This window comes from Balaenoptera acutorostrata, chromosome 19, assembly GCF_949987535.1.
Source record: "Balaenoptera acutorostrata chromosome 19, mBalAcu1.1, whole genome shotgun sequence".
In the NCBI taxonomy this organism is placed as follows: Eukaryota; Metazoa; Chordata; class Mammalia; order Artiodactyla; family Balaenopteridae; genus Balaenoptera; species Balaenoptera acutorostrata.
The window spans coordinates 4,290,665-4,315,174 of NC_080082.1; the positions used below are offsets into that span (position 1 = coordinate 4,290,665).

General features: G+C 49.5%; 1 protein-coding gene across 2 annotated transcripts in view; it reads right to left on the reverse strand.

Moving 5' to 3' along the window:
- Positions 1-1,285: 1,285 nt before the first annotated feature.
- CRISPLD2 (cysteine rich secretory protein LCCL domain containing 2) overlaps positions 1,286-24,510 on the reverse strand; it is a 67,672-nt gene continuing 44,447 nt past the window's right edge. For both annotated transcript variants that reach the window (XM_007172591.3, XM_057534352.1), the window contains exons 12-15: positions 22,777-22,849; positions 20,331-20,406; positions 13,404-13,537; positions 1,286-3,729 (exon numbers count right to left, since the gene is read on the reverse strand). In XM_007172591.3, the coding sequence (XP_007172653.2) occupies positions 3,675-3,729; positions 13,404-13,537; positions 20,331-20,406; positions 22,777-22,849 (338 nt within the window). In that variant the 3' untranslated portion in view covers positions 1,286-3,674. The remainder of the gene's footprint in view (positions 3,730-13,403; positions 13,538-20,330; positions 20,407-22,776; positions 22,850-24,510) is intronic.

Consider the following 24,510-nt stretch of genomic DNA (forward strand, 5'->3'; position numbering starts at 1 on the left):
GGATCCCGCATGCCACATGCGCAGCCAAAAAATTTAAAAAACTTGGGACTTCCCTGGTGGCGCAGCGGTTAAGAATCCGCCTGCCAATGCAGGGGACACGGATTCGATCCCTGGTCCAGGAAGATCCCACATGCCGCGGAGCAACTAAGCGCGTGCGCCACAACTACTGAGCCTGTGCTCTAAAGCCCGCGTGCCACAACTACTGAAGCCCGTGCTCCTAGAGCCCGTGCTCCGCAACAAAGAGAAGCCACCGCAATGAGAAGTCCGCACACCGCAACGAAGAGTAGTCCCCGCTCACCGCAACTAGAGAAAAGCCCGCACACAGCAACGAAGACACAACACAGCCAAAAATAAAAAATAAATTAAAAAAAAAATTTTTTAAACTTAAAAAAAAAAAAAGGAAAGCTAACCCCGCCATCAATGAAAATGAGAAGCACTTGTTATAAATAGAAGGACCATGAAAGAAAAGGCAGAGGGTGGATGGCGAGAAGAAAAAGTCAGCCAGGAGCTCCCAAAATCGCTTGTAGGTGACAGCGTTTGGAACACAGGGGGACACACGACTCAACTGCACAAAAAGGGGCTGATGCCTGGGAAGAAGGTGACTGTTAAGGACTGAATTGGGTTCCCCCCTCCCCAAATGCATATGTTGAAGCCTTAATACCTGATATGACCATACTTGGAGACGGAGCCTTTTAAGGAGATAAAGTTAAATGGAGTCTACAGGGTAAGGCCCTGATCCTATAGGACCCGTGTCCTTATAAGACGAGGAAGAGACACCAGGGATGCTCGAACGAAGAAGAGGACACATGAGAAGGTGGCCATCTGCAAGCCAAGGAGAGTGGCCTCAGGAGAAAGCAGCCCTGCGGCCCCTTGATCTTGGACTGCCAGCCTCTGCAAGTGTGAGGAAACAAATCTCTGCGGTGTGAGCTCCCCCGCCTGCGGCGCTTTGTCACGGCAGCCCAAGCTGACTAGGACAGTGCTGGAATGAGGCTAAGCCCGTCGTACTCACCACGCACAGTGTGACTTGGAGGTCGGCAGTCTCAGCGCCACCGGGAGCCCGTGCAAACTGCAGCCCCTCATGCCCCAGGCCCAGACCTGCCGGACCCGGAACCTGCGTTTCGACAAGCCCCGCCCCCCCCGCCCCACGTGATCCACGCACATCTCAGGTGAAAATACTGCAACAATTAGCATCCGGACGCCCCGTGCGCCACGTTCCCGGGAGGAGCGGCGTAGAAAAAAGTAACGCGCCTGCAAGGAGGTTGTCATTGTTTTATTCTACAAACTGTTGAGATGTGTCCGTAAGAGATACGTCCCAGAAACGTTTTAGAAATCAAACCAGTTTTATTGAAACGACAGCAACGTGGTCCCTGTTCATGCGAAGCACACACAACATTTACAATAAACTTTTGTACATAGGAAGTAGTAAAATACATCATTTTTCATAGAAAAAAGCACACACGTAAGCTGCGGGCTGAGTGAGCCTACAGACAGTATGAAAAATCAGAACACGATGGGGAACAAATCAGAAGGAAACCAAAACTTTTCATTTTGGGGGGCCCAGTAACACTGTTGGCCGGAGTTACCATGTTTTTATGGGTGAAGTGCTGAAGGCACGATGGCCCTTTAAACACGCTAAATTAGAAGGGGCTCCCTGATTACAACGTCTTATACTTTGTAGCACTGTGTCCATTTCCGGAAGATAAATGGTTCCAGTTTCAAAATGTTTGTGAAGGTGAAAAAGACAGCAAGGTCTGGCTCTGGGCGAGGAGTTTCTAGCCCATTAGAGGGGGCGGTTAATGAGGCATTCGGGAACTCGGGAATTTTATTTCAAAATGAGAGCATCCACTCACATTGGACGTTTCAGATTCTCCCTCTGGCAGGATGCTTCAAAAGCAAACCTACTGAAATTCCCCGGGACCATCACTAATTCTAAAAACCCAAGCTTGCAGTCTGGACGTGGCCACAGACACAAAAGCCTGGTGACAAGCGAGAGTCCGACAGCATAATACCTAAAATCCAGAGGGTTCCAAAGACTCAGATCTTTGGCGGGAACTAGACGCGGTATCTGACAGTCTGAGCAAATTCTTCCACACTGACATTTGGAGTCGAACAGTCAGTACTTGTGAATTAAAACAAGCCCACAAGGCACAAAGCAAAAACAGTTCTACTCATTTCAGCTCTGTTAAGCTAAGAGTTTCATTGCTTTTACAAACTCCTTCAGGGGGGTGGGGGGGGGGGGAAGCTATTTACCTTCTGTTTCTTCACTAATTAGGGTTGCCCTGAAACAACACACCGACTTGGTTCCCCAGGCTGAGTTCCTTGTCCAGACTATCTTAGGTTTTGTTTGTCTGTTCGTTTTAAACTTTCTGCTAGTTCTTTTGCCTTCGAAATATTCTGATGGAGAGTGAAATCAACTTTGAAATCAGCATTCACGAAAGTGATCTACTGGCCGGCCTGGTGGAGGAGGGTGGAATTTCACCTTCTGCAAAGAAATGCTATTTACAAAAGGGTATTTTATTTCACCGTGGGTTTTGGGTCTAGGCTGATGAAGGAGTTTTGTACAGTGATGGCAGCCAGAGAGCACCGTACTCCTCGGAGCCTCAGGAACATTTGGCAAGAACTGTTTCACAAAAACAGGAAGAGAAATCCTTCTAGTGTGTTACCATCTCTCGTTGTTATGCCGCAGGACGTTTCATAACTGCAGGCTGTCCCTCTTCCCAGAGCTGCTAACCTCGGCGAGGAATGTACCGAGGAATGAAGCCATTCCTCTCATTGCTACAAAAATAGGTCATCCGACGGATGGGAAATCTGCACAGTTCAGTGCCATTTTTTAAAGGCAGCAACAAAACAGCCCTTCTTTGGCTGTTCTTAGACATCTCAGTGGAACCCACAGAGACAAGGAGGTGGAAAGAAAAAAGCGGGCTTCAAACAGAATTGTTTGCCAAGCAAAGACCCTGGTGGGAGACACAGAAACCAGTCTGGGCAGGGCGTGAGCCACAGCAGGGAGGGGTCAAGAAAGGGTCCTGGTTCATTAGTCCTCAGTGAGACCAAAGGTCACGGCAGCAAATAGATGGGCCACGTGGACGAAGGGAAGGACCAAGACAAGATACATCTCTGGAGTTACGGCTGAACTCGAAGTAAACCAGCACTGCTGTGCATAGAACCAGCCCGCACGCAGCAGGACGGGAACAGGACAGGTGCCAGGGCAGAGTCCCCTTGTTCCGGCCCATTTGTCTGACCAGCAAACATGAAACCCATTTTTCTCCATTGGTAGGGACGGACTGTGTTTTTTAATGTTTTAAATAGCTACCTTCTACTCCATCCCTGAAACTCCCCCCTGAGCGTTCTCAGTTCGCCCCTTCCCACACGCCTGAATGCCTCGCAGCATCAGCTCCAAATCCTTTGGAATCCTCTCTCCATCCACAAAAGAACACCTCCCAGGGGGAGACCCCCGGGCCTCGGCAGGATGGTCACCGGCTGTCTGCTCAGGACCCCAAGGATGCTCCCCTGTGTCAAGCTGAGACCAAGGCACGGCGGATGGGACACAACGCCAATCAAAGGAAGTTTCCTGACTCTCCATATCCCCGGCCCACCCCCCAAATGACAAAATAAAAATAAAAAGCGAACCCCCGAAGCCCTCTTGAAGACGCCCCCTTCTCCCCGACCCTGCAAGCTCACTGCCTGACGGCAAAGATCCGGAAGGCCTTTCCGTCTCGAGGGGTCCTCAAGCTGAAAAAGAAGGGAGAGCAGATGTTACCAAAAGATCTGCAGGGATGGAGCGGGGAGTGGGGGGGGGGAACTGGGTGTCCCCAGGTCCCCGCGGTGGAAGAAGCATGGCCGAGGGACACTTCGCGAAGCTGTTGGGAGCAGAGCATGCCCCAGGTGGAAGCAGCTGGCAAAGCCCTTTGCCTCTGCAGACGCGCCTGGGTCTCAAATGAGGTCAGGGTTGTTAACTTGGAATTTGCTGGCCCCCGTCTGCCTGAACTGAACCCAGCCTCCAGGACTTCTGCCTGGTTTTTGCTACCACCTGTCAACCCAGAGAGTGGCCACCTGCTTGACCAATGAATAGGATGGCATTATAACAATAATGCACGTGCTCCTGTTACTAAAATGGGCACACGGATCCAATTGGGCTCAGATACCGTGCAAAGGATTTTCTATACGCCTTTACCTCCTTCCGATGAAGAGCCATTAGTATCCCTATTTTGCAGGCAATGGAGAAATTAAGTGTCTTCAAGGTCACACAGCCAATAAAAACCACCCTCTCAACATAGGAGCTAAATCCCTTAGCTAACTGAACGCCTTTAAAAAACAACAAACAAACAAACAAAAACTTCATTAAGATATAACATGCCACGAAATTCACACTTCTGAAGTGTACAATTCAATGATTTTTAGTGATTTTGGGGGGCGGGGCTCGTGCAATCATCTCCACTATCCAGTTGTGGAGTGACCCCAGCTGCCCTGCTGGTTTCTCGGAAGCTCAGATTCCAGCGCCCTCCTCAGGCCTCTGGGCTACAGGATTTCCCCGGATCCTCTGCCCAAATGACGAGTCTGGGAGAATCACCCGGGGCTACGAGGCGCTCAGCTGTTCCACGTGGTGGGGAAGCCACACGGGGGACCATTGCCAGGGTTTGTGATGCTGACTCATTACCAGCGATTCTACGGACGGGGCAGTGGGTGCCTCCACGCACAGGGCCCCCTGACAACCCAGGGACAAGGGGCCACTCAGGCTGTCGTCCAGGCAGGTACCCTAAGGTTCCTGGAGGTCCTGCCCAGTCCTATCAAGCATTCCCATTGAACAACTGGCCCACCCGGAAGGCACGAGCGGGCCCCGCTGAACCGGGTGTGAATTTCTCAACACGTCACACAGCTGGCCGCCTAGGTATCATGTGACACCAGCTGTGGTCCCTTCCACTGCTTCAGGCAAGGGGGGGGGGGTCCCTATTGTTCAAGCTTCAAACATTTACTGAGCTCTAGTTCCGCTAGGAAAGTTGCCAGTTGTGTGTGTCTGATGAAAAACAAGTGTGATCGGATAAATTATAAGATAATCTCCTTTTCTAAATCTTGCCCTCTGACTCTTTTTAGCCTAGTTTGTAGCTCCCACAGGTATACGAAAAGGAATGTAAATTGGCACAGCATTTCTGGACAATTTTCACAAAAGGTACTGGATGAATTTTCTAAAAGATATTGAACAATTTTCGTTAACGGGCATTAAAAATCCTACAAGCAGTTCTGAACAAATAGCTGAACTCAGCGTTCTGTCTGTCATTCAACCAGTGTTTACTGGAGACCTACGATGTACAGGCATCAAGTTGGATGTCAGGGACACAGGGTTAACCAGACCGATGGGATTCTTGCCTTCATGGAGCTTATACAGTCTGGGGGGTGGGAGATCAACAGCTAAATATGTGTGAGAAATACAACAATTTCAGACAGTGGTGGGTCCTGGGAGAAAAACAGCTCAGGGTGACGGGATCAGATTAGATCGGGGAGGAGGGCTACTGCAGACCCAACAGCGGGATAACGCTTCCTCGGACAGGTGGCATTTGTATGTAGGTCTGAACGACGTGCGGGCCCAGCCATGGGAGGTATAGGAGCTGGGAGGGTCCGGGGTTGGATACTGGCAGGTGCAAAGTTCCTGAGGCGAGATCTTGGTATCCAGGAACAGAGAGAAGGCTAGGGACAGGCACTGCTGTGACGAGGAGGGTGATACACCAGGAGGGTGGAGAAGCAGGTGGGGTGGTGGTAGGTGTGGACCGCCCAGTAAGGGGCGAGGATTTTATTCTCAGCCCCAGGGGGCAGGGTATCAACAGGAGAGAGACACACCGTGCATCCCAGAAAGAAGTCGATTTGGTAGCTGTGGCTACTCTGATAAAAGGAAGTTACCGGGGGCTTCCCTGGTGGCGCAGTGGTTGAGAATCTGCCTGCTAATGCAGGGGACACGGGTTCGAGCCCTGGTCTGGGAGGATCCCACATGCCGCGGAGCGGCTGGGCCCGTGAGCCACAGCTGCTGAGCCTGCGCGTCTGGAGCCTGTGCCCCGCAACGGGAGGGGCCACGATAGTGAAAGGCCCGCGCACCGCGATGAAGAGCGGTCCCTGCACCGCAATGAAGAGTGGCCCCCGCTTGCCGCAACTGGAGAAAGCCCTCGCACGAACCGAAGACCCAACACAGCCAAAAATAAATAATAAATAAAATAAAAAGCAAGTCTTTATAAAAAAAAAAAAAAAAAAGGAAGTTACCTAAGAAAAGTGTGGGGAAAGCACACGGGCTTGTGCAAAGATGTCCTTTGCTGTGTTGTTTACAAGAGCAAAAGAAAAAAAGGAAACAACCCAGATGTCAGTCAGCTGGGTGAAGAAACGATGGTCTGGCCACACAACAGAATAGCGTGGAGTCACAGAAATGACAGCATGGCTATGTCAGGCATTGGAAATATCGGAAAGACACTCACAACCTGTTGCTGATTGAAAAAAAAAATAACAGAACGATGCAGAGAGTCTGATCCCTTTTTTTTTGGAGAAACAAAAACAAAAAACAAAACAAACACATAAGAAATAAGCTGCTAGTGTGTAAACAAAAAATCTGGAAGGGAACATACCAGAACGTTTACAGTGGGTGTTTCTGGCTATGGGGTTTTCCATGATAGTAATTTCTTTTCTCTCTTCTTTTTTAATTTAAAAAAATGTTTTGGCCACACCGCGTGGCACGCGGGATCTTAGTTCCCCAACCGGGGATCGAACCCGCGCCCCCTGCAGTGGAAGTGCAGAGTCTTAACCACTGGACCGCCAGGGAAGTCCCATGATAGTAATTTCTTAATATTATTTTCGCTATTTCTTGAAGTTTCTCTAATCTTATTATGAAAAGTAGGGGGAAAAAAGGAAGGAAGGAAGGGAGAAGGAGAGAAAGGAAAAGAAAGAAAGAGAGAGAGAGGAAGAGAGAGGGAGAGAGAGAGGAATGGAGGAAAGAAGGGCGGGATGGATGGAAGGGAAGGAAAACCAGCACAAAAATCCCCTTGCTGAACTGGGAAAGAACCTCAGCTGGTCTGAGAAGCTTCTGGGGCATCCCCTTGGGCTGACTTAGCGCCCAAGGGTCGCTGACCTATTGGGTAAGCTGGGATGGGTGCTCTGGGAAAGGTCGAGTGTCTGCAGCCTCGGGCGGTGTCACCCGCCCAGCCCCGCGGAGTGATTCCAGGCTTCTGATGGCCACTCACCCTGCCCTCGGCTCCAGTGCCCAGCCCTTCGTGCCAGCGGCTGTACCCGGCACACACACCACCATACCCCAGACGCCACCTCCATCCTTTAAGTAATCCTACCCCGTCCATGCCTCACAGCCCCACCCACCTCAAGATCTCTAGGGCTCCTCCCACTTACAGAGAGGGAACCAAGGCTCTGAGAGGGGATGTGATTTGCCCCAAATCCAACACCTGTGCCAGGTACAGCTGGGAGGTGGACGCAGGTCTGTCGATGCTCTGGGACCCTTTCCCAACCCTTATCCTAAATGGGTGGGCTGTGGCCACGCCAGCCCTGAGGACCACACTGGCCAACCCCGCATCGCAGTGGGGGACTCAGAGGCTGGGAGCCCCTCGGAGGTGGGAGGTCACAGGTCCTCCAGGAGCCGCAAGCATAAGGCTGCGTCCTGGAGGCTCACTCCTGCCGGTGAAAATTACTCAGGGAGGAATTGATCGGCGTGCAGCAGCACACAACACAGACTGGATTAAAGAGAGAGGACCGCCAGCCATCTGTCCTGGGAGGGACGGAGGGGTCAGCCACCAGTTGTCCGCTGACCCCATGGAGTCATGGAACCCAGAGATAAAAGGATGGCAGAGGATTGCTCTTCTGGCTTTTAAATGTGCAATATCTTGTTTATTATTAATATCACTTGTATGTGCACACGTACATATTTGTATTTATAGATGTGTGTGTGTTATACATATATATACAATTTTTCTTTTTAAGATTCTAACCCTATTCTCCCACTGTCTCACCCTCTACTGATCTTCCAGGAAAATTCAAGAGTCAGACACAGTTTCAGATCTTATCTGTTGGCCCTTGGGGTGGTTAATCTATTTCTCTGAGTCTCAGTTCCCACATATGTACACAGGGTCTATAAAAGTACCCCCTCCTCAGGGACCCTGTAGGAAGTGAATGAGCTTATCCAGGGAAAGCATCTGAGTCAGTGCCTCGCATTTAGCGGGCGCTCAAAGCCATGGGCCATGGATACCATCGCCCTGCTAGGTTTAAGCCTTGTTCTCCCATCAGGAGAACGGTGGGTACATGCACGGCGATGAACAAATTATCCACACAAAAGCCCAATCCCCAAGGAATCATCAAACCTCTTCATCTTATTTCATGAAATATGAAATATTTTTTAGAGAAAAAAATTTCAGAGCAGGGTGTATACACAATCTCCATTTTCATTTTTATGTGTGTTGCCCAGGGGGAAAAAAAGGCCTGGAAGAGCTCTAAATAAGCAGTTAACAGAGGTTAATAGGGTGCCTGCAGGAACTCTTTTTTTCTAATCCCTAGACATATTATTTAAATAATAAGTGTGTATTTCTTTTCTAAGAAATATTTTTAGGGTTACAAACAAGTATACCTTAGGACTGTAAGGCTCACCTCAACCCCTTCTGGGAGGGGCCTGTGCCCCAAGGTCAATGATTTGTCTGCGGTGAGGAGTCATGTGTGCTGGTTACAAGCATGGGTGCTGGAGCAGGCGTCCTGGGTTCAAGTCCTGGCCCTGCTGCTTGTTGGCTGAGTGACCTTGGGCAAGTCACTTTACCTCTCTGTGCTTCCCTTTCCTTACTGATAAACTGTGGTCCCCGCCTCACGGGGCTGTTGGGAGGGCGAGATGAGCTAATGTGTGGACAGATCTTAGAGCGCTGGGAAGCGGGTACAGGGAGGGAGGGAGACGGCAGAGGAAACCAGTCCAGCCTTGGTCCAGCCGGCCTGGGGGAGAGTGCTAATAAGCTCATTTGATCTGGAAATAACGGCTCAATTGTTTCTGCTTCCCAGAGTTTCTGGACATGTCGAGAGATTTTCAAATGCCCAACCCTCGAGACTCCCGGAGCTCACAGTGGCTACCGAGTGCTTGAAATGCAGCTCGCCCAAACTGAGACGTGCTCTGTGTGCAAGATACCCGGTAGGTGTCCCAACTCTTATGAATAAAGGAGAGTGCAAGTTTCTCATCAATACTTCTTCTATTCATACGTATTGAAGATAATATTTTTGATACACTGGATTAAATGAAATATACTCTAAATTCTCCCTTCTGTTTCTTTTTACTGTGATTACTAGAAACTTTAAAATCCCATATGTGGCTCGCCGTACGCGTCTGGGACATGCCGCGGTAAACAGAGGCCCCTGAGGATGAGGAATTTTGTCTCTTCTGTCCCTGCCATGGCTCCAGCCCCGAGCACTGTGCCCAGCACACAGGAGCTGCCCCATAAATGCCAGTTGAGTGAGTCTACTATTTGGATAAAGGTCCATCCACATATATACCATCAACCTCTGTAAATAGGTTATATCTGTTAAAACCAAGTGACCAAGGATGTTATCTGCCATTGTGTGGTATATTTCCCAATCTCATTGTAAAATCTGTCTTAAAAAATGGTCCTGGTCTCAGAAAAAATCCTGAAAGGATATTCATCCAGATGTCCAGCTTCTTTCCGAGAACATTTGGACAAACCCTGGTCCCAACATCTAAAGCTCTTCCACACCCCTTTTCCTTCCCTTCCTTCATGGGCACGTGTGTGAGAGAGAAAGTGCCTGTCCTCTTACATTATCCCAATTCTGCATGGTCATCTTTCAAAACTTTCAGGAAATCCTCTTCTAAAAACAGACAATTGCTAAACCAAAGCCACTCTGAAGCAGAAACAACTTTTGGCCCGTGTCCTGAGAATTCTGTATAGGAGGTTTTGTTTGTTTGTTTGATGGATTGAAGGATTCCCTAAATTTAGAACGCAGCTTGCTGTGAACGGGTTGCTATATGTCCAGTGTCCACGTCTCCCTTGGGACCGCTGTGACCACTCCAGGGTCCCAGAAGACACTGGGGACAGAGCCACCCTCCGGCCCCAGGCTGGGTTCCCAGAGTTCCTAATGGGAACAGGCTCTGGGGAAATTTCTCAGCCCTCGTCTCTACGCAGAGGGCCACTGAGGTCCCATCTAAACGAGGGGAGGATGGGGCGTGGCCCTGCCTGGGGCATCCAGATGTCTCCGCAGGACCCATGTCACCAGGGAGGCACCTCCAGATAGTAAGATGGGGCCCCGCTTGGTGTACTCAGCTCCCTGGTACCTCCCTCCATAGCCATGATGCCTGTGCCCTGCTACTGATGTTGTTATTTCTGCATGGTCTGTCCCCCAACTAGATGGCAAGTCCCACCAGGGCAGAGATCAGCCTGTGTGTTCCCTGCTAGGTCCCAGTGCCTGGGACATCATAAGGGCTCACCACGCGTATGCCACCTGATGGGCGAGTGCAGGTGGAAAGGATGGATGCCAGGGCGAAAAAATAATTCCTGTAGGATGCTTTTGCCCTTGTCCAGAAGATAATCCACGCAGGCTATTTCCTACAATTGAATTACTTGCCCCTACGTGAAAAGAACCATAGCGTCTTGAGGTTTGCAACAGGCCTTAGAGGTTATGTCATAGCAACGAGGCCAGCGGATCTATCAGACGCTTCCTCAGAGCCACTGGGTGAGTGCTTTGCACATACTGTCTCATTTAATCCTCACAGTAGTCACTGATAGAGGAGGAACCGAGGTGTGGGGAGACTGCCTGCCCAAGGACACCCAGCTGGGGAGCAGTGCGGCGGGGCCACAAACGCCATCAGACCCTGTGTGCCCTCCTGGCCTGGCCTCTTCCCTCTGTACATGCAGGGCGGACTCTATCTTCCTGGTGCCCACGGATCCCAGCACCGGTCCAGGCCACCCTGAATATGTAGTAAACCAAAGACCCTTCATCACAAACTATCAGAATCACGGACCGTGCCGCCTGTATGCCAGGGGCGTGGTCACCCTTGCATCACCCTCACAGTAGCAGCTCTCCCCCTCCAGTGGGCATCAGGACCCCCGGAGGGCAGATCCACGCAGACTGCCCAGCCCGTTCCCTGAGTGTCTGTCTGAGGTGGGCCGTAGGGTGTGCTTTCCTAGCAAGCTCCCCATTGATTTGGATGCCACTTGGAGACCCACTGTTTTACCACCACCCCAGGGGGTAGGTGCTATCATTTTCCCCTCTAAAGCTTGGGAAACTCACGCAGACATCACCACAGATTTCAGCACGCAGGACCTACTCAGGGCGAAAGGGTTCGAGAAGGAAGGGAAGCAGCATCTCCACTCGCTAAAACTTTTCTGAATAGTGCGGAGGGCATCAGCCACCTTGGGCCCTGGGGAAGGCTGCCTGGAAGAAGATACAGTCGGCCTTCCGTATCCGCGGGCTCTGCGTCCATGCACCCACGATTCAGTCATCCGCGGCTGTGGCGTCCGTGGATACAGACGGCCTCCTGTACTCTGACATTGTATATAAGGACCTGAGCATCCGCAGATTGGGGTATCTTTGGGGGATCCTGGAACCAAGGCCCCGCGGATACCAAGGGGCCACTATACTTATAATGACAGCGCAATTTGGGCGGGTCCTTTGGGCAGAGAGAACTACTGGTGGCGGGGGAGTTAACAGTGGGGAAGAAGACACTTTGGGGGAGCCCCTCTCAGTCCCTAACCCTCCCCAGACACCCACCTGTGTCCCAGCCCTGGGATGGGGGTGGCGGCTGCTGGGGTCTCCTCTCTCTAAGGTGGGCATAGAAAACAAAGCCCAGCCTACCAGCTTCTCACCAAGACAGTTTCTCTTAAAGGGGCACCAAGAGCTCAAGAGATTGGTGTCCTGGGATTTCTTTCCAGCCTGGCCAGGAAATTCCACCTAATCAGCTGCTTCATTTCCCTCCCATTAAATCCATGGAATTTCCCTTCATTAAGCTTCTCCCAAACAGAGGTTGCAAACTTTGAAGGAGAAAATGCAGAAGCTCTTAACTCTAGCTCTTCGGGGCTAGCTCTTCCATGACCGTGCAGCTCCCTCCCCACCCTGGGATTCTGCATCACTTGATTCTGCAGGGTCTTCCCAAACAGCACCGTCCTGAGGCTCAAAGCGCCCCAGCAGGCTGGGAGGGTGGGGACAGCCGCGAAGCTCCCTGGAGCCGTGAAAGCCCAGGCTTCAAGGGACCCAACATACTTTTTATTCTTGATTTTACATTCCTTTTCTAAAGCGGTCCCTCAAATATAAAATCTTCAGCATTCCCCTCTGGTATGGGCTGAACTGTGGCCCCCCAAGTTTATCTGTTGAAGTCCTAGTCCCCGGTACCCTCAGAATATGACTGTACTTGGGAGACGGGGACTTCAAAGAGGTGATTAAATTAAATGTGGTCATTAGCGTGGGCCCCAATCCAACGTGACTGGTGTCCTGGCAAGAAGAGCTAGGCGGGGTACTTCCCTGGTGGCGCAGTGGTTAGGAATCCGCCTGCCAATGCAGGGAACACGGGTTCGGGCCCTGGTCCGGGAAGATCCCACATGCCGCAGAGCAACTAAGCCCGTGCGCCACAACTACTGAGCCTGCGCTCTGGAGCCCGTGAGCCACAACTACTGAGCCCATGTGCCACAACTACTGAAGCCCACGTGACTAGAGCCCGTGCTCTGCAACAAGAGAAGCCACCACAATGAGAAGCCCGCGCGCCGCAAGGAAGAGTAACCCTCGCTCACTGCAACTCTAAAAGCCCGCGCAGCAGCGAAGACCCAACGCAGCCAAAAATAAATAAATTAATTAATTAATTTAAAAAAAAAAAAAAAAAAAAGAAGAGCTAGGCAACATCTCCATCAAGCCTCCCAACAGCCCCCTGAAGGGGAGACTATGGTTATCCCCATGTCACAGGCGAGGAAATGGAGGCTCCGGTGGCCTGCTCAAGGTCACAAAGCTGGTAAGAAGCACAGCCTAGTCTGTTGCACTCCAGACTCGGCTCTTATTTATGTAACGAAATGCAACTACATTCTGATGTAGCTGTACATAACCATCGTGTGACTATAATTTGATCCCACTGTTTTGTTGGGGACGTGGGCAGGGGGCCGCACACACACATATAGAAAAAGGACCCTTCTTTGGGACACGCATCAAAAATCTCAGCAACTCTCCCAGGTGAGACGTAACGGGTGGTTGTTTTCCTTTGGGCTTATCTGATGCCTCTAAGTTGTCTACAGAACATGTGCTGGTCATAGAGAAAAGTTCTCATTGTGAAAAAAGAAAGGAAGAGAAAAGAGAAGGACAGGCTTGTCCCAGGTGTTCTGATATTTTAAAGGGCACCGTCTTTGGCCCTCCTCCAACGCCCCTCACTGGCCTTGGGTGTCGAGGGTCCGAGGACGCAGCCCTACCTTTCAGACTGAACTCCGTTCCTGAGAGAGCCCACGTAGATTTCCTTTTTGTCAACGGGCATCACGTCCACGTAACCCCCGCTCTTGTTCCTGATGACTCCTGCATGCACGGCGGTCCTACAGATGCTTGAACTCTGAAAGCCCAGGAAGAGCTGTGATCAGTGTCAAGGTCAGGTGCTCGGGTGAAGCCCTGCTGGGGTCAACCGTTACTTGGCCTCCTGGCTGGTGGCCAAGGAACCCCTAGGAAGTAACCACAGCCTAGGAAGTAACCGTGGCTACCTCGATTCCTCAGTGGTCTCTCCAGGGAGACCTGGCCTCATCCATCCATTCATTCATTTGTTCATTTTATCGACAAATATTTTCTGAGCACCTACTATGTGCCGGGCACTGTACTGGATACAGGAGGATTCAGCGGGGAACAAAATAAAGACTCTGCCTTCATGGAGTCAAGGGAGACGGACAAACAAATACACAAACAAGGGACTCAGGCTATGAAGAAAACAAAACCAGATCATGAGATAAAATGACTGGTGGAGGGGGCTCTTTTAGAACGGTTAACAAGGGAAGACTGCTCTTGACGTGACATCTGAGCTCAGATCAGAGTGACAACACGGGAACCAGCCACAGCCATGGGAATATCTTTGGGCAGAGCATCCCAGGCAGAGGGAGCAGCTCGTGCAAAGGCCCTGGGGTGGGAATGAACTTGTCGTGTCCAAAGTACAGAAAGAGGGAGAGGGTGGCTGGAATACAGTAAGTCCAGCAGAATGTGGCAGGAGAGGGGGAGAGGTGAGAAGGGGCCAGTCACGTGGGTCTATGAGGGCCACAGGGTGGGGTCTGGGTTCATTCCAGGTGCCAAATGAGCCACTGGTTTTCAAGCAAGGGTAGGACGTGTTGTTTTCTAAAGTCATCACATCATCTAATTCCTGGGTAACAAAATTGTCGAGTTAAACTTTCATTAGGGTCTTAACTTACGCAATAGAAAAATGGTCCTCAGATTGGATTGTCTGAGAGTAATTCATCATTTCCCAAAGTTGGGGAAATTCATTCAGGGGTGGGGTGGCTGGTGCCTGCGAAAGATGCAGGTTCCTGGGCCTCACCTTGACCTACTGACTCAGAACCTCCCCAGGTGAGGGCCAGCTGATGCTGACACCCACTCAAGGTTAACAACCAGGTAAGTAGCACCCTCCTGCCTCTTCCACGGTCGTTGCATCTGGCCTGTGCTGGAACCTGACACCGGCCTTGGCAGTGAGTCCCCACCCTCACTGCAGCTCAGAGCCACCTGCAGCATCTTTATGTGAAGATGATGGCCAGGTGCCCGCCCTTCCCATCCCTCCCCCCCCAGATTCAACTGCTCTGGGGTGAAGCCCGAGACTGAGTATTTTAAACACTTGCTGGGTGACTGTCAGGTGCAGCCGGGGCTGCAGACATGAGCGGAGCTAATCCATCTGTGGGGCGAACAGCCTCCTTCATGGTAAGTGGAGCTATCGTCGACTCTGGGCTTATTAAATACCAGCCTGGGCTGCCTTTTGTTTGTCATCTCATTTAATCTTCCAATGACATGGGGGACTACTGTTATTCCCACTCTACAGGCCAGAAAGCACAGGCTCAGTGAGATTAGATGACATTGCCAACGCCCTGCAGACAGTTCAGGGTTTGGTAGTGATTCCAAATGAGATCTGGCGGACGGCAAAGTCTGTGCTTCTATGGTCGGCAGAATAACGGCCCCCAAAATGCCCAGCCTCATCCCTGGAACCTGTGGATATGTGACCTGACATGGCACAAGGACTTTGCAGATGTGACTAAGTTAAGGACCTTGAGATGGGAGAGGATCCTGTATTACCCAGGTGGGCCCAGTGGAATCTCAGGGGTCCTTACAAGAGGGAGGTGGGAGGGTCAGAGGCAGAGAGAAGCAGCATGAGAAAGACCCAACAGCCTTTCAGACTGTCAGCTCCTGCCACGTCCCTTCAAATTCCAGGTCATTCCAGACAAGTTACTGGTTTTGCAGAAGAAGGAAAAAATGCTCACACCAGAAGGCCCCGCCCTGCCTGCTCCCTGGGAAGTTAATACTGCTGTTAAAAGGTGGACAGTCTCAGAGTTGAAAGGCACCCTCATACTAAAGACGGGAGAATTGGATTTCTTGGTTTCCAGCACTAATTGACTTGAGTAACTGAAGGCCAGTTTTTCTAACCCCACACAAACATGTCTTGTCTTCAGTAAATAAATTAAATGGATGAGGGCAGGGTTCCTTAGCCTGAAGTGGGCTCTGGGGGTGTCTGTGGGGCCCTGAGGCTACAGGCATAACTCTGTGGGCCTACAGGGTCAGCAAGAACTTCCGAGGTTTTAGCACCGAGCCCAGGAAACCCCGCATCCCAGGCAAACTGGGATGGTTGATCAACCCTGTCGGCACAAGGAAGCCTTTTTATCCCCCTGGAGGAAGGATCCACGGCTTTTCAGTTCTCAGAAGGGTTTGTGCCCCCAGAAGATTAAGAAGCAATAGATCTGCCGCCATCTAAAAGAGAGGCAGGGAGACTGTGGAAATGAAATGATCATTGTAGAATCCTTCGAAGTTCGCCGTGAGCGGGGCTGAGCGGTGGAAGCGAGCATGGGCGGGGCTTCTCACCGGCAGGCAGAGCTGGGATTTTTTTCTGTCTCCCTCAGTATTGCTCACTCTCTGAGTTACCAGCCCCAGGGCCTGCCCGGGGAGGCACAGCCTCTGACGGTAGCTGCCAGGAGGTGGGCGCTTTGGTGTTGTGGCCTCTGTGACAGTCCTTTGCCCCGTCCCCGGAGGATTTCTGGGCACCAGAGGCACAGAAGTTTCCCATGATAACATCAAGCCGTGGGAGTGGAAACCACACACACACAGCCTGATTCTCCTCCCTGCACGGGCCCAGCGATCACTGCACACGTCTCCCACCGCTGATGCCGGACAAACCCTTTCCTCCCCTTTCCCCCTCCCTCTTCCCACCCCTCTCCTCTCCCTGCTTCTTCCCCAGAGGTACAAGTTACCTGCTTTCTCTCCTCAGGACCCAAGGCAACACCGATATCTGAATATTTATTAACAACCACTATCAACAAAGATCTGGTCTCAGCAACCCTGTCCCCACCACTTGTTGGCTGTGTGGTCTTGGATGACCTATTTTAACCCCCGGAGCCTCTATTTTCTCAGTATAAAGTGAGGATCAGGGGCTTCCCTGGTGGCGCAGTGGTTAAGAATCCGCCTGCCAGTGCAGGGGACACGGGTTCAAGCCCTGGTCCGGGAAGATCCCACATGCTGCGGAGCAACTGAGCCCATGTACCACAACTACGCCTGCGCTCTAGAGCCCGTGCGCCACAACTACTGAGCCCGTGTGCCACAACTACTGAAGCCCGTGCACCTAGAGCCCCTGCTCCGCCACAAGGGAAGCCACCGCAGTGAGAAGCCCGTGCACCGCAACGAAGAGTAGCACCTGCTCGCCACAACTAGAGAAAAAGCCCGCGTGCAGCAATGAAGACCCAACGCAGCCAAAAATAAAATTAATTAATTAATTAATAAAGTGAGGATCATCATGGGTAACCCTTTTGAGCATTTACCACGGTGGGCCCAGTTCTAGGTGTTTCACATGATTGATATGGCAATCTCCCAGTAACCTACAAGGTAGGTATTATTATTATTATTATTATTATTATTATTATTCCCTCTTAACAGGGGTTAAACGACTTGCCCCAAATCACTGGGCTGGCAAACAGCAGAGCTGCGACTGCCACCCAGAGCCAGCAAGCTGCAGACTACTCTACAGGGGTCAGTAAGAACCTAAGAGGGCCCATCGAGACAGTTAAGTAAGATCAAGGGCTAAATGCAGGCTTGCACACAGTTAAGCGCTCAATAGATGTTAGTTGATAAGACAAATATCACCATAATCATCACTCTCACCACCACCATTATCGAAAATTCTCAAGGGACTGTCGTCTCTAACCCAGTGGTCCTCAATGTGTGGTCCCAGACCAGCAACATCAACGTCACCTGGGAACTCGCTGGAAACGCAGATTCTCTGGCTCTACCCCAGACCCCGTGAGAAGGAAACGCGTGGGGTGGGACCTGGAACTCTGCGTGAACAGCCCTCTGGGGGATTCTGATGCATGCACGAGTGTGAGAATTTATCCAGCCACCGAGGGAGACGGGACAGGTAAGAAAACTGAGGTTCAGAGCAGGGAGAGGCTTGTCCACCATCCCACGACCGGTAAATGTCACAGCTAGGGCTTCAGTTTGCATCTTCTGACCCAGACTTCGTTCGTAGGCTACACCCTGCTGCTTCTCCTGCCTGCAGCTCACCACAAAGCATGGGCTCTGCCAGCTAACGCACTCCGGGGGAGCAGGCAGGAACTGCAGGCATTATTAGGCCCTTCGAAGGTCTGGAGACAACTCTCCCAAAATAAATCTCTCAGCTACACAGACATTTTCCAAAAGGCATCATCATTTCCCAGAATACAGAGTGACCTAGAAACCAAGGCCAGAAAAGAACCTCTGAAATGGAGGTAGCTTTCTCTTTCTCCCTTTCTTCCTTCCTTCTTTTATTCTCTCAAGAGCTGTTTAAGCACTGACTACTGTAGTATTTTTGCTGATTTATTCTTTCAACAAACATGAATAGAACAATTATTGTGTGCCAAGCCCTGCCATGAGCACAGTGGTTCCAAAAGCTCAAAACCCTAGTGAAGAAGTAAGAGACTGTATACAAGTTTTCACAAACAGGCCTGTTCACACCTGTGTATTTTTGAGTGTGGGTGCATTCACACAAGGCAGGACAGGGTAGGGAAAGAACAGACCCTAAGGCAAGATACACCCTCATTTGCATCTCGCCTTTGCCATGTACTAGCTGTGTGATTTGGGGCAGGTTATTCTGAGCCTCACTTTCCTTCTCCGTAAGACGGGGATAACAATACCTAGAGACAGTGTTTAAGAGCCTAAAACATAGTAAAAAGTAGCCTTATAATATTACCAAATTTTCATCAAGTTCTCCTTGTATTTCTAAATGTTTTTTTCTTTTTCTCTTTTCTTTTTCTTCTTTTTTTCTTTATACGTTTAGCTGCTACACTGTTTGGCGCATACAGATTTGATTTTCTTACCTTCATAAATTGTACCTTTTGTGCCACTGCATAACTAATTGTCTTGTCCCATTCAGTATGTTTAACTTTAAATTCCACTTCATCCGATAGCAATATTGTCACTCCTGGGACTTCCCTGGTGGCGCAGTGGTTAAGAATCCGCCTGCCAATGCAGGGGACACGGGTTCGAGCCCTGGTCAGGGAAGATCCCACATGCCACGGAGCAACTAAGCCCGTGCGCCACAACTACTGCCTGTGCTCTAGAGCCCGTGAGCCACAACTACTGAGCCCATGTGCCACAACTACTGAAGCCCGCATGCCTAGAGCCCACGCTCCACAACAAGAGAAGCCACTGCAATGAGAAGCCCGCGCACCGAAACGAAGAGTAGCCCCCGCTCACCGCAACTAGAGAAAGCCTGTACGCAGCCAAAAATATAAATAAATAAATAAATTTAAAAAAAAATATTGCCACTCCTGCTTTATCTGTTTCTTTGTATTTTGCTGGAATCATTTTGCTCATCCCTTTATACTTAAAGCACTTGAAAATCGAAGACGCTGTCTTCTAGTAGCAGATTTTGGCTCAAACATTTAGTATAACAATTGATACACAATATTTTACTCCTTCATGAAACTTTTAGAGCTCAATTTTGAATCAGCAGCTTTCAAGGAGAAAAAAAAAGACTCATTTAATCGGGAAAGAAAAAAAGATGGGAGTGGGGGGCAGGCAGCCACGAAGGTCGCTTTGACTTTGCAGAACTCGGTGAGCTCACATTTACAGGCCTCCAGAATAAATGAAGGCAGATGGGGGCGAAGGTGATGGTCGTGGGTGAGGGAGAACGGTAGAAATGAAGGCTGAGTAAAAATGTCAGCTGGGGATGAGCGATGCTGATCTCCTCATGGACTTTTAAATCTAGAAGATTTCCTGAACTAGAAAATCCCAGCTCTGGCTCATTCTACAGAGAGATAAGCAACTTGGCCAGAAGATCAAATAGTCTGTTGGGCAGAACTGTGACCACATTCACATCTTCTGGGTCACCGTGTCCCTAAATCCTGGACCACTGGAGCGAGCAGACTACTTTCTGTAGGATTCACTTCAGAAAAATCAGGCTATGCAAATGAAATGTTATATATAGGATGGATAAACAACAAGGGCCTACGGTACAGCACAGGGAACTATAGTCAATATCCTGTGATAAACCATAATGGAAAAGAATATGAAAATATACGTATATATGTGTAACTGAGTCACTCTGCTGTACAGTAGAAATTAACATAACACTGTAAATCAACTATACTTCAATAAAATTTTTAAAAAAGAAAAAGAAAAAGAAAAATCAGGCTAAAGTTAGGAGGGAAAAATGGAAGAATAGACTCCAATATAATAAGAGTGGTTATTCACAAGTAGTAAATTGGAGGTAGTTTGTATTTTCTTCCGTGTGCTTTTAGCTCAGTGTGTACACAGCCAAAAAGAAATGCAGTGAGTAGAGTGGATGAATAGCTATAAATGCATCAGGAGAGCCAGAAAGGTTATTAAATATCTGGGGGAATGAAGTGTGTGATGCATGGAAGCCTTCACATGAAAAAAGCACGTCAGTAGAGAAGCAGAATTCAATTTACCGAACTCTGAAGCCATCTGTGTAAAAGGAGGTACACCTGTGTCTGTATTCATTAGCACACATTGGTGGAAGTTCAAGTATTTCTGTAAATGGAGAAACTAGGGCAATGGTAGCAAAAAATGAGTGATCTAAATTTAGCTAGAGGCACAGGAATGGGATCTCAAGTTTCTGGTGTCCAGACCTTGGAATGTGGTTTCTGTGGGGTGGCAGCTGAAAAGGCCAGAATACTCACGTCTGCATAGATATTGGTTCCAAGCACAGGAGCCCAGTAGGACGGCTCATCTTTGCAGTGCGCTGGACAATGAACTCTGGAAAACAAGAAGCATTTAGGTGATGGTTCTAATCAGCAGAAAACAAAATTTCTTGAGAAAAGCAGCTGGCCCTCTTTATTTGAACATCAAGATTTAAGTACTTAGGTGAAAGGCAACTACCACACGGTTTACTCTTTAAGAAAAAAATACGCCTCTCCTACCCTAGCAGTGATAAAGATATTCTTCCTTAAAAGTGCATATAGAATTTTAAAACCCCTATGGGGAGGCATAAATTGGGAGATTGGGATTGACATATATACACTACTATATATAAAATAGATAACTAATAAGGATCTACTGTATAGCACAGGGAACTCTACTCAATACTCTGTAATGGCCTATATGGAATAGAATATAAAAAAGAGTGGATATGTATGTATAACTGATTCACTTAGCTGTACATCTGAAACTAATACAACACTGTAAATAAACTATACTCTAATAAAATGTTTTTTAATAAATAAAATTTAAAAAAATTGTAACTAAAATGAAAGGTTTTAAAGGTTTTCGGGTCATTTGCTGGTTGATTACTTGATTAAAATTGCTGGTTTACTCAGTGTACCTTAGTAATACATGCTTTCTGTTTCTTTTTTCTGACCAGTCACTTATTAATAAAATGGAATATCTTTATGGAAAAAAAAAGCCATACGACAAGACCTGTACAAACAGCAAGGTGAAAGGAAATAAAAATCTAAGAGAGGGGAGTATGGGATTGTAAGGGCTTGTTCCTCCCATTCTTGGATGTCAGCTGGTTCATACTGTGTCTACATTATGGAGATTACAATCAATAGATTTTTTCAAAGCCCACTTCCCTGTGTAGGGGAGGAAAGGGTGGAGGCCTTCACCTCCGTGAGTCACAGAATATTCCAGGCAGGGGGCACTGATAACCCGGGGCAGGAAGGGTTAGCTCACCGCTGTGGCCGTCAGCACATCCCTGCCATAGGGGATGAGGAGAGGGCCTCAACTGGAACCCCTCACACCAGGAAAGAGCGTGAGCTTTACTTAAACAAAGGTCTTTCGTCTTTACCCAGAACAGGTACACCATAGGCTGGAGCCCAGGGACCAAGGAACCAAAACGGCAGCCGGGAGCCCTCTGGCTTGCGAGTAGCAAAGGGGAGGATTCAGGAACCCCATCTGGTCCCCTCACTGGCCCCCTCCCGGGGCTCTTCCCTGCTCACACCTTGGGGTTCTCCACCTGTTAGGTTTTTGTTTTGTTTTTGTTTTTGTTTTGGCCATGCCGCACAGCTTGTGGAATCTCAGAGCTACATAACCCAGCTTCTGACAGGATCTAACAGGTATTTTGGAGATACCCCTTCTTTTGTTCTGATGCATCATCCTCCCAAAACTCAGCCAATTAAGGTTTGGGCAGATGCATGTAAAACCCACTCCTTAGACAAACAAATTGCAGTACATCCACAGAATGGAACGCCACTCGGCAACAATGAAAGGATAAACAAGTCACCGATTCACTCAACAACACAGATGTATCGCAAAGCACTGTGCAGAGTGGAAGAAGCCAGATACACAAGTCTCCACGCTGTGACGGCTCCATGTATATGAGATTCCAGAAAAGGCACGATTGTAGGGACAGAAAGGAGGTCAGTGGTTGGCAGGGATATGGGTGGGAGTTGGAGGGAGGGGGGCGGACTACAAGAGAACTTGCTGGGGTGATGAAAATGTTCTCTGCCTGGATCGTGGTGTAATTTGTCAAAACACATCGAACTGTATCCTTTTAACAGGTGGCTTTTGTTGTGTGTAAATTATACCTCCAAAAAGCTGAGTTTTAACGAGCTTGTTCTAAAGTGACCCATAGAAAACATAACAGATCAAGTAAAAGAATCAAAGAGCTGATTCCAAGGGGACCAGTGGCACCCAGCTTCCAGAGTTCTTGACTGATCTAAGAGGCCAAGAATGACAGGTCCCAAGGTCTGTCTGGGGGCTTGGGAAGAGCTTGGTGGCAAATGAAGTCAAATACTCTCTCCTTCAAGTGGAGGTGACATCGACAAGGGCAAAGTCATCTTTTCAGTTAAGTTCCCAGAGCAGGGCCCTGGGGCCTAGCTACACACGGGGCTCGCCCAGAAGCTTCTAAAGATGTGGGTGTCCTGCGGGGCCACGCCCGGAGACGGGGATTTGTTCTTTTAATGCCTCTCAGGCAATTCCAATGTGCAGCCAGGGTTGAGAACGAGTGGTCTCAGGGAGAGGTCAAGGGGGTCCTTGACTCGGAGCACAAAGCGACTGACTTCCTGGGTGGACACACAGCAGGGCCACGTCTAGGACTCAGCTGTGCATGGCAGTGACCCGCAACCCAACCTGGCCCTTCTTCTCTCGGCCCCCATGTTTGCCGATCCAGATGCCAGGGAGCCTTACCTGGGGCAGTGGGTCCCCGGCCTCTCATATGGGCAGAGCTGGGCCACAGTGGTGTAGCAGTCTAGGTCCTGCTCTGTGAACAGGAACACATAGGGGAAGGGTCAGGTCATGGGCAAGCCTGGGCCTCAGGCTACTGGCCTGTGAAACAGGCTGCTGGACAGCGGGTCCTAGGGGTTCCTTGGGCCCCCGAACCGGGAGGAGAGCCGGGATGAGGCCCCAGTGCTCCCGGCACCTCCCCCAGGGGCACTCTGGGGATGAGATAAAGCCCAAGGCCCAAGTGTTTTCACAGGTCAAAGGTGTCAGCACCCTAAACAGTTCCTCTGTGGGGCGAGCGAACTTTTCACTTGCATCGTGCTTTTCCACCTTGAAGCCGCTGCCTCTAGTTTATCCTGCTGGAGTCTCATGGCGGGTATTATACTCATTATACAGATGGGGAAACTGAGGTCCAGAAAAGCTAAGAGACCTCCTGAGGCTGCACAGGGCATGGTTGAGGGTCCAGGTTTCGAATTCCCAGCCTAGAGCTCTTTGCTCACACCCTTTCCAAGGGGCAGCTGACTCTTTCCTTCAAGGTCACATGTTGTGTTTTAACAACAGATGTAAGAAAGCGGTTCTAATACTGGCCACCTGTAGTCTCTGACAGCCTGTCCTTGTCCGGTCCAGGGCTCGCCAAACTCTTTCTTAAAGAGCGAGAGAGTAAATATTTCCAGCTCTGTGGGCCCTCTGGTCTGTGTTATTACCACTCAGCTCTGCCATTGTAGCAGGAACCAGCCACAGACAATGTGGAAAGGAATGGGTGTGGCCAGGTGCCACTAAAACTTTATTTACAAAACAGTCAGCAGACAGGATTTGGCCTTGAGGGTTGTAGTTTGCCCACTCCTGGTCCAGCCTATCACTTGGATGGGCCAGGGGTCTATGCAGCAATCCAGCAAGGGGATTGGTTTACTACACCAAGGGTCTGCTATACAATGGGATGCTGGGGAAATCATTAAAACGAGGTTTAGAAGTCCACTTAAAGGCACAGAAGACTATTCTTGATATATTATTATTTGAAAAGAAAATCAGGTTACCAATTCCATTTCAATTTTTAAAAACATATCAATGTATACATTACCAATGTATATACTCTTAAGGCAGAGGGAAAAGAAACACTACAGATATCCACCAAAATGTTCAGAGCAGTTATCTCTGAATGGTGGAATTTAGGTCTTTTTTTCTTTTTTTCAACAATTCTCTGTATTTTTAAATTATCTGGAATAAACAGACATTACTTTTGTAACAGGGGGAAAAGCTGCTATATGTTTTTATAAAGATATCTAACCAGATATTCTTGTATCCAGGGCAAATGACAAGAATTGCTTTCCCAAAAGAAGAAAGGGTCAGTGGGCAAGGATCTAGGGGAGGGTCCAGGGGAGGGTGCTGGGTGGGGCACCCTGGCATCCCTGCCTGCGTGAGACTATTCCAGTCAAGTGCCCAGTCTGGGCAACTATAACCCAGACCCCAATTCTGGTTATAGCGTGCTCTCCTGTGGATGCATGCCACCCTGCCAAATGAACATCCCGGAGGCCATACAAAAAGCTGGGCCAGAGACAGCAAGTATGGGCCACGGACTTCCCCACGTTTCCCTCTCTTGCCCATGGCAGACATTACTAATCTATCAAGCTCCGTGCTCTGCTGAGCCCAGAATGAGGCCTCAGAATCCTTCTCAAAACAACGCTCCAGCTAGCCACTATCACT